This window comes from Microtus pennsylvanicus, chromosome 1 (assembly GCF_037038515.1).
Source record: "Microtus pennsylvanicus isolate mMicPen1 chromosome 1, mMicPen1.hap1, whole genome shotgun sequence".
Taxonomy (NCBI): Eukaryota; Metazoa; Chordata; class Mammalia; order Rodentia; family Cricetidae; genus Microtus; species Microtus pennsylvanicus.
The window spans coordinates 133,905,735-133,915,546 of NC_134579.1; the positions used below are offsets into that span (position 1 = coordinate 133,905,735).

At 50.1% G+C, this 9,812-nt stretch overlaps 1 protein-coding gene across 2 annotated transcripts; it reads left to right on the forward strand.

The window, feature by feature from the left end:
- The first annotated feature begins 102 nt into the window (after positions 1-102).
- Hamp (hepcidin antimicrobial peptide) lies at positions 103-3,500 on the forward strand. Of its 2 annotated transcripts, none has more exons than XM_075985021.1 (3): positions 103-1,928; positions 3,062-3,217; positions 3,304-3,500. In XM_075985021.1, exons 1-3 carry the CDS (start codon positions 1,842-1,844, stop codon positions 3,406-3,408), a joined length of 348 nt encoding a protein of 115 aa, XP_075841136.1. In that variant the 5' UTR covers positions 103-1,841; the 3' UTR covers positions 3,409-3,500. The 2 variants fall into 2 exon arrangements, with proteins under 2 accessions (XP_075841136.1, XP_075841146.1); XM_075985031.1 differs by having other exon boundaries at positions 1,693-1,928; positions 3,158-3,217.
- Positions 3,501-9,812: the final 6,312 nt, after the last annotated feature.

Genomic DNA, 9,812 nt, shown 5'->3' on the forward strand with positions numbered 1-9,812 from the left:
CCATGTTGGGCATGGGGACAGGCAGGGGTCCTAGGGCCGTCCTGAGGTTTAAGCTTCAGCTATACTGTGGCTGTGTGAAAATGGCTGGAGAATTAAGGACTGAATTTCTTCACTGAGGCCCTGGGGTACAGATTAGGGGTGTGGGATCTGCGATCAAGGACATGCCCCCTGGTGTTGGTGGGGGCCGGAGTCTCCTGGGTCAGAGCTTCTTGAAAACAGGGCCTGTGAGCATCCCTAGGCTCTGGGGTTGAAGCCCTCCCCTCTCTACCAGCCAATGATGGGCCCTGGCCTTGAGCCCCCCACCCCCAAGAGAGGGCAGATGGCCAGAAAGCGAGGCTTGGCCCGGCAGTCTGTCGCCTCACACTGTTTCTCTGGCGCCTGTGTGTGACCCCTGCCCTCAGCTGATGATGAAACCTGTCCTAAGTAACCACAGTGATGCCTGGCAGGCCTGAGGGATACCATCATGTTCCCAAGAGACTGGCTCACCTGTTCCCAGGATCCAGGACTGCCTCTCAGTTTCACCTTGCTGCCCTTTTGACCTTGCCACAACCTAAGTACACCTACCTGATGGTCTCTGGTTTCTGAGAACCCTGTCTTTGGTCTTACCACTCCCTAATGCTCTCTTTGAGGGGCATGTGAAGGAAGTGAGGGTCCCTAGTGAGCAGCAGCAGCAATAGAAGAATAGCATCGTCCCCAGGGCTTTATACAGGATTGACTCTGGGTTGTCCCTGTGTGAGTCTGGCATGGTGTCCAGTAGCCTGTCTCTGGAGTCAAGTTTGTTACAATGTCTCCATGGCCATGCACACCAAAGGATCCAGGTAACAGATCAGAACAAGGGCATCCAGGATTCGATAGTACCCCAAAAACAAACTACAAATGCCCTGGTGTATCTGCGTACCAGTTTCTGTGGTGTAAATTCTCCCAGCATGGCAATTGAGAAGGTTCTGGTGTAAACACTGCACTTGGGAGTTGCGTGATGTGTGTAGTCTGCTCTGCCAAGCCAAGTCTAACGTGCTCCTGTGTCTCCTGTGCTTAGAGAGAGGTGGAAGCTTGATGACTGGATCAGGCCAGGCCCCTGGGGTTGGTGCCGAGAAGGCGACTTTAAGCCTAAACACTAATAAAGCCCAAGAGGACACAGGCATCTACTTGGAAGCCAAGTGGCATCAGCTGTTAACACGAACATGACTTGGTACTGGTGTGAAAGACAGTGAATTAATATGCACCCTGGCGTGCAAAAGATTGAACTAGTTCATATGCTGGGCTGTGAAATGAGTTGGCTCTGGCTATGAATAATGACCGCCACCACCTTAGGCACAAGGTGACTTCAACAGACAGCTACATCTTATGGTCTGGACATTGAACACCACGGTGCAGCCTATGCTTGGGCATCTGTCCAGTCCTTTGGCTGCTGCCCTGACTCTAAGATGCACCCTGCACGTGTGTACCCCATTGCTGTGTCCTGAAGAGCCCAGTGAGTGACAGCCATACTGAAGACACTGATAAGGGTGAGGGGCAGTGTCTAGGGGAAAAAAGGGGAATTTTTCTGAAAGCCACAGGGTGACATCACAGGTGGCTGGCTGGAGGCTTGTGTCCATGGCCCTAGCTGCCCCACCCCCTGGGTGCACCTCTGCTGGCTGAGGGTGACACAACCCTGTCCCCTGTCACTCTGTTCCCGCTTATCTCTCCCGCCTGTTCGGCGCCACTATCTTCTTGGAAATGGGTCAGGGCAAAGGGGAGGGGGTTCAGGCGTCCCCTCCTCCAACTGGTCCCATAAAAAGGACTAGGACTGGGTCCCAGACACCAGGCAAGTCCTTAGACTGCACAACAGGACAGAAGGCACGATGGCACAGAGCACTAAGATCCAGGCTGCCTGTCTCCTGCTTCTCCTCATCGCCAGCCTGGCCAGCAGCTCCTTTCTCCAGCAGCTGGTGAGCACCCCAGGCCTACTACAATGGGAGAGCCATTCCCCGGGAGGCAGGGGCTCAGCACCAAGTGTTCGGGGCAGCTACTGAGGGGGCAAGGGTGGTCCTGAGGGGAAGGGCTGAGGCACCCCTCTAGCTGCACAGCTGTGATGGGAAGTAACATGCTGGAAAGTCAGACAAAATGTTCCTCTGGCTGTCCCATCCCCTTCAGGGCATTTCTTAAACTGGCTTTCAATGACTGTTTAGAAAACACTTATTTGTGGATAGCGCAAGAGATGACGGACAGAATGACTGTCATGAGGAAGAACCAGAGCTGGGGCAGAGATGCAGAATGCCAAGCAAAAGTATTTTATAAGAAAATGATACAGAAGGGGCCGGAGAGGCGGCTCAGCAGTTAGAGCATTTGATGCTTGTGCAGAGGACCCAGGATCAGTTCCTAGCACCTGTGTGGTGGCTTACAACCTTCCTTAACTCACTTCCAGGGCATCTGATTGATGCCTTTTGAGCTACATGGGCACTAGACATGAATGTGGTATACATGCATATATGCAGGCAAAACATTCATACACGTGTAAGAAGAAAGAAAATGCTACAGAACCAGGCTTGGTGTGGGCACCTGGTAGGTGGAGGAGGGAGAACCAGAAGTTCACAGTCATCCTTGGCTACATAGCAAGTTCAGTACCAACCTAGGCTATGAAAACCATGTCTCAACCAACAGCAAAGACACCAGATTTGTGCCTTGGAGCTGCGACAGGAGAATGGGCACTCGGGTGAAAGGCACTCACAGGATCCTTGGGTCTGTAGGGTCTGCAGAGTGAGTCAGTGTTGGGAGTAGGGAGAGGGTGGTGGTGGTGGTTCCGGCTGAGCCAAGCTTTGTGGACAGCTGTGCAGACGATGATTGGTCCTTGGGTTGCTGAGAAAGGGAAAACCACATTGCAGTGATGGTGAGAAGTTCCTGTGCTATGTGATGGTTGGCTTATAAGGGTTTATAAGATGCAGGCAGACCCGTTGGGAGGGTAGTGTCCAGGAGGAGGGTTCAGCATCAAAAAAGGTGGGGTGCTTTTAGGAAGCAGAACATGCAAGGAATGGTAGGAGAATCAGGGCAGTGAAGCCTTTCCAGGAATTCCATATAAACACAGGTCCCTAAGCCCCTGGGGAAAGAACAAGCTGGCAGAGTTGAATCAGAAAGCTATGCTGGAGACTGCAATACTCAGGTATCCTTTCTGCTTTCACAGGCAAGACAGCCTGACGCACTACAACCTGGGCACAGGGCAGAAGGCAGGGCCGACGAGACGGTAAGAGCAATTGGGGCTCCCTTCCTGACCCCCCAACCTTTCCCATGCCCAGGCAGGGCAGCTCACTTCTCTTCCATTGCATGCAGCTCCTGATTCCAACGCGAACCAAGCGGGACACCTACTTCCCAGTCTGCGTCTTCTGCTGCCGATGCTGCAACAATCCTAGCTGTGGCATCTGTTGCAAAACATAGAGCCATGTGTCCAGTTCTCTCAGCACCCCTAGCCTCCCCCAGCCCCCATTTATTTATGAACTCAAAATAAATGTGATGATTTTGTTTTCAAACTATGGTGTCTGGTGTTTTGTTTTGCTTTTCCTTAACAAAGGCTCATGGACTTGGTACAAGCCCTGATGCCCAGGGACAGTCACTTGGGAGGGTTTGAGGGTCTGATGCGGCTCTAATGCATTTGTTGTCTATTCTTCAATGTGTCTCCTGCTTCAGAAGGTCTGGAGTTTATGTAACAACCCAGGAAGAAAGCTGAATAAACTTGCTCTCCTCAGGCTTGTTCTTCCTTTCGTTTTAGAAGATATTTATCGACAAACATTTTTTAAGTCGTGTGTGTATGTGTGTGCATGTGAACACATGTAGCAGCCAGAGTAGCCACAGCTGGTATGAAACTTGCTTTGTCAAACTCACAGAGATCCTCCTGCCTCTGCCTCCTAAGTGTGGGGATTAAAGGCGTGTACTACCATATCTAGGTCACTTGTTTTTCTTAGTTTTTATTTCACTTAGTTTTTGTTTTGTTTGTTTGCTTTTTGTTTTTGTTAGTTTGTTTTACCTTTTATTTTGTTTTTGAGACAAGGTCTCTCACTGAGCCTGGAGCTCACTGTGTGGCCAGTAAGTCTCTGGGATCCACCTGTCTCCTCCCCAATGGGGACACAGACATGTGCGGTCACACCAGCTAGTAATATGAGTGCTGGGATTCCAGTTCCTATGCTTGTATGGCAAATACGTTACTCACTGAGCCATCTCTCCAGCCCAATTTCTCTTTTAATAGGAACATAGACACGAGATGTAATTCACTGTCGTCCCAGCTTCTATGACTACAGCAACCATAATGTTGAGAAAAGACATTGATTACGTGGCTGCTGTTGTATCCTAGAAGGGAAATAATAGCCTAAATACATGGAACCCTCTGAGCCAGCCACCATGTCCAGAGGTCCTTGCTGAGAAGGGCATGACCTTTGTCATGAGAGTCTGGAAACCCTTCTTGTGAGATACACTAATACTCTGAATGTTGGCACCTCCGCTGGAAAGGCAGTTCAAGCTGGTAGCAGTAATGACAACAGAAAGTTCTTCTCAATTGTCCCCTCTTTCCTCCAGTACTGGATGATCAAACGCAGGCCTCACACAGAACAGCCAAATGCTTATACCACTAAGTTATATCCTGAGCCCAGAGAGACTTCTTTTTATTTATCTTTTTAGGTAGGGTATCAAGTAGTCTAGCCTGGCTTTGCACTCTCGAAGTAGCCAAGGATGACCTTGCCCTTCTGACCCTCACCCCCACCTTCCGAGTTCTGGTTTTAGAAGCATGTGCCATTGTGTGCAGTGCTGAGAATCAAATCAGGGCCTCGTGCATTCTAGGCAAGCACTCTTCCCACTTTGCCTACCTCTCTATCTCTATATGTAGGCCGGGCTACACTGAAACTCACTGTGTACGCAGGCTGGCTTCTAAACCTGCATTCCTTTTACCTCAGCCCAACTAGAAGTTAACAAGAAAAATTTCAGTCCATAGGACAAACTCAGTCAAACTAAAGTCAGCATCGATCCCATGCAACACCACCGTTTACCTTCAGGAACTGTAAGAGGCCACACATCTGAGGGAGGGGAGAAGACCGAGGACACCCCCACTCATAGCCTCCTTTTCTACAACCGTGTAATTCCTGCCACTCTGGCTTCTCTTGCCGTTACTCTGTTCCACCTCACAAACGCAGGCGTTATGAGACACTAAAACCAGAGGCACTGATCACGACCTCTGGTAGGGTTGAGTCCAGGTCAGGCAGTGTACTCAGAACAGCAGAAAGCAAAACCCCTCCCAACAATGACATCATAGCCCCTGGTTATATGACTGAGACACACACACACACACACACACACACACACACACACACACACACGGAGCAAAACACAGGACTGGAAAATGTCTGAGCTCATGAAGTGCTCCATCCCCTGGCTTACCCTTTCACACTCTTCAGAAGTCCCTCTCTCCTCACCCACAATGTAAGGGTATGACTCGAGCATCTCCGAATGAAGGTGGTCCAGGGTTCCATATAAGCCAATCAATCACCCCAGGGTGAATGCAGGTCACCATATTGCCTACATTCCCAGTTTGCTGGGCTCACTGAAAGGTCTTAAGACTCAAGCAGCCTAGGAGCTGTAGTGGACAAGGACCAGAAGCTAATTAGGGGTTTCCTGAATGGAGACAGAAGGGACAGAGAGAGGACCCTGCTACAGAGTGCTTGGCTCCTCATGGTACTAGTGCTTTTGTTTGCTGAATTCAGCCAAGGACAGGAATATAGGAATGTTTTTGAAAACTGCCAAATGCCCCCAAAATGTGCAAAGGCATTATTAACAGGGCAGAGGTGAGGTCTCTTTCACCCCCTACTTTCTTTTGTTTTAAAAACAGAGTCTTACTGTAATCCCAGCTGTCCTGGAGCTTGCTAGTAGACTAGGGGACCGGAGAAGTGACATGATAGATAAGAGCATGTATTGATTGCTCTTGCAGAGGTCTAGGGTTTAGCTTCCAGCACCCAGGTCCAGTCACTCAGCCCCCTCTAACTCCAGCTCCAGGGCTGCTGATGCCCTCTTCTGGCCTCTGCAGGTACTTGCACTCATGTGCGCAGTCACCTGCACGTGTGCAGGCACTCAATTTTAAAATGATGAAAGTAAATCTTTTTTTTTTTTTTGTTTGTTTTTCGAGACAGGGTTTCTCTGTGGTTTTGGAGCCTGTCCTGGAACTAGCTCTTGTAGACCAGGCTGGTCTCGAACTCACAGAGATCCGCCTGCCTCTGCCTCCCAAGTGCTGGGATTAAAGGCGTGCGCCACCACCGCCCGGCTGATGAAAGTAAATCTTAAAAATAAAAAGAAGGTCTCAGCCTTGGCAACATCTTCCTTGAAACTCTTGCGCCAAGAGAGCAAAGGGGAGGAAAAGGCGCATGCGCAAACTGAAGCTCAAGCGAAGAAAGAGGATGCCAAGGTCCAAGTAAATTTGTGTACCCAAGAAGGCTGAAGGAGCAGAAGTGAGGGGTGCTGACAGCTGCGACGCTGGATCAAGTTGTTGGCCTGAATGCTGCTGTCGGTAATAAGTCTCAGTGGATCTGGTACATCACCGGCTGCTCACTGAGACCACCAAAAAGACTAGCTTCCTTACAACCAAGACAGTCCCGCTGGCACCCTGCCCCGCACCTGGGACATGCTGGACTAGTTCTGTTCTTACTTGTGGCCAAGTATAATTCATCTTTAAGCTTTCTTGCTACCTAAAAAATTAAAAATACAGATTAGTGGAGGTGTGCGTTTGAAGCCTCTGAAAGTCGTCTATTTCGCTTTCTGCTTCTGGCTCCATGTTGGAAACAAGTGTCTGCTCCTGCCATGATGCTTTGCCTGAGGCCCACAGTCCCCGATGGAGGCAACTGACCACTACAGGAATCGCTGTACCCATAAGCTGAAACACATTCTTCCTCCTTTTAGCTGTTTCCAAGGGTGTTTTGCTACATTGGCAAAAAAGTAACTACCCCGTAGCAGTGCTGATTACAGGGAACAGCTCTGGGTACCCTTCTCTCATTTTTGGATACATTTCTCCAAAAGGTCCTAGCGCTGTGGCACCGAAAGCAGAGGGATTACAACTTTAGTGTGTGTGCAAGCCCTGTGTGGTGGCACACACTTTTGATCTGAGCACTAGGTAGGGGAGGCAGGGGCAGGCAGATCTCAGTGAGTTCAAGGCCAGTCTGATCTATAGAGAGAGTTCCAGGACAGAGAAACCCTGTTTTGAAAAACCAAAAAGCCACCACCAACAAACACTTTAGTATGCATCAGGGTGGATCGTATGCAAGCCTATTCAAGTGCACACTGCTGAGCCCCATCCCCGGGGCTTCCCACTCAGCAGACAGACTAGACCTAGAAATATTTGCTTTTGAGAAAAAGTCTTACTGTGTAACCCTGGCTGACCTGCAACTTGCTATGTAGACCAGGCTGGCCTCCAGCTCACAGAGATTCATCTGCTTCTGCCTCCGAAATGCTGGGATTAAAGGTACCCACTACTGCCCGACTTCACTCCCCATCTTAATCTCTCCACCCCTTGCCTCCTTTTTTGAGACAGGGTCTCTGGTAGCCAAGGTTCGTCTCGGACTAGGTCGGCGAGGACCACCTCAAACTTCCAATCCACAGTCTTCTACCTGGGAGGACCACCTCGAACTTCCGATCCACCGTCCTCTACCTTCTGAGTGCTGAAATTATAGACATATGACAATATACCCCGTATATGTGGTGCTGGGACTCAAACACCAGGCTTGATACAAGCTAGGCAAGCGCTCTACCAACTGAACTGTAGTCCCTTGACTAGCAGGATACAGCCCTGTACTGCTGCTGACCTGAGAACCGCACTGTGATAACCCTTGGCAGCAAAGGGACTCTGGGTTGGCTAAGCCCAGGCCCTGGCAGAAGGTAACACTAAGATACGAAGAGACTAACAGCTCTACGCGTCTGGAGATGTCTTCTCTAGTCTGCATGCTATTTTGGATAAAAAAAATTGAGCTAACGAGCAAAAATCATTACACTACACAAAATTTCTATGTCCACCCCCATTTATATACTGATGTCTTAAACTCAGTCCCTCAGAATGTGTAGTTAGAGATGGGGTCTTCTTTGAGGGAGGGAGGATAAGATGGGGTCTAATGTAGCTGAGAATGACCTTGAATTTATTGATCCTCCTGCCTCCACCTCTCAAGTGCTGGAATTACAGGTGTGCGCCATGACACCTGTTTTGGTGGTAGGTCTTTCCTGAGGGTAACAGTTAAGAAGAAATCATAATGGTGGGCTTTAATCCAACATGATTGATGTCTTTGCAAAAGGGGAGATTTGAACAAAGACAGATCCAGGTAGAATTCTGTTTGAATATGCAAAGCTCCAAGTCCCAGGCTGGGTGGAGGAGGGGTTGGGGGCTGGGGGGCTGGGAGGCTGGGGGACTGCAGCAGGGCTTTTTCTCTAAATTCAATAGGAAGTAACTCTGCTGGCAGCTTGATTCTGAAATTGATGCCTGAAAGGATGTGACATGAGACATTCTAGTTTAGAAATTTGTCCCCAGCCCTTGCAGACTGAAAGCCTGCTTTCTTGATGTCTTCAGCTGATCTGTGTGACAGGTAGCCCCTTTACCCAGCCCCTCTCTGGCTCTCATTCCATCTGCTCCTCCCTTATGGGTGGGTGCCCAGTCCCTGGCTCAACAAAAGACTCTCTCAGTGGGACTCACCTGCCCCTTTCCCTTCTCTAGGGGCTGCCTCTGGACACCCGAAGCGGACAGACCACCCCCCTCTGCACAGGAACACCAACTCGGTGGCACTGTTTGGTTAGACATCTGTGGCACAGGGCACCCCGGAATATTCATATCTACCCCCAGAGTCCAGGCACCAGAGCTCTCTATTCTCCGGAACCTAGGCTTCCAAGCCCCGCCCCACTTTCAATGGACCATTGTCTCCGACTGGGAAAGGCACGGGTAGAGCCTGACGTCATGAAGCCTGAGGTGGGGGAGGCCTAACTCCTGACCTGCTCCCTAGTCTAAGGGATTTCCCTGCCCACACTCCTGGAGAAAAGGACTCCTCCTCCCGCACACCACACCCCTCACCTGCTCTGGCCTCTGCATGGCAGTGAAACTCCTGTGTCCTGCCACCTCAACCACTCTGCCCCCTTTGCAAAGCTCATGCCTGATTCAGGACCATTGTGGACTCCACCCCAGAGGGTCCTCACCCAGCTCAGAGAGCTAACGTGGCCCTGTGAGCACAAAAGCCTGGTTCTTAAAGATCCCAAACAAATCCACAGGCAGGCTTCCATGGGAAGTCTGCTCTCTTCAGAGCTCCTGGCTAGATGAGAAGGCAAGGTAGAGTCAGGTTAGGGACCAGACAGCATCCCGAAGGGCAAAGTGGCCAGCTTCAGTCATGTTGAGTTCTATGGGAAGAAAGGACAATTTTTGAATGGAGGGCAGGGGCCAGATGTGGTGGCACACACCTATAATACCAGCACTCTGGAGACTTGGGCATGTGGTATTCAAGACTAGCCTGGGCTACATAGTGAGCTGGAGGTCAGCCTGAATATATCAAGACAGTCTTTAAGAACAAATTGGAGAGAAACAAAAAGAGGAGTGGGCCAGCAAGATAGGTCAGTGGGCAACGATACTTGATGCCAAGCCTGATGACCCTAGATGGATCCCTGGGACCTCCATCCTCCATGAGGAAAGAAGAGAACCAACTCCTACAGATTGTCCTCCACATCCAGCTGAGGTACATTTACAAATCCACACACATACACTAAATAAATAAATAAAGTAGGAGCTGGAGAGGTGGCTCAGCAGGTAAGAGCACTTGCTGCTCTTCCAGAGGACCTGGGTTCAG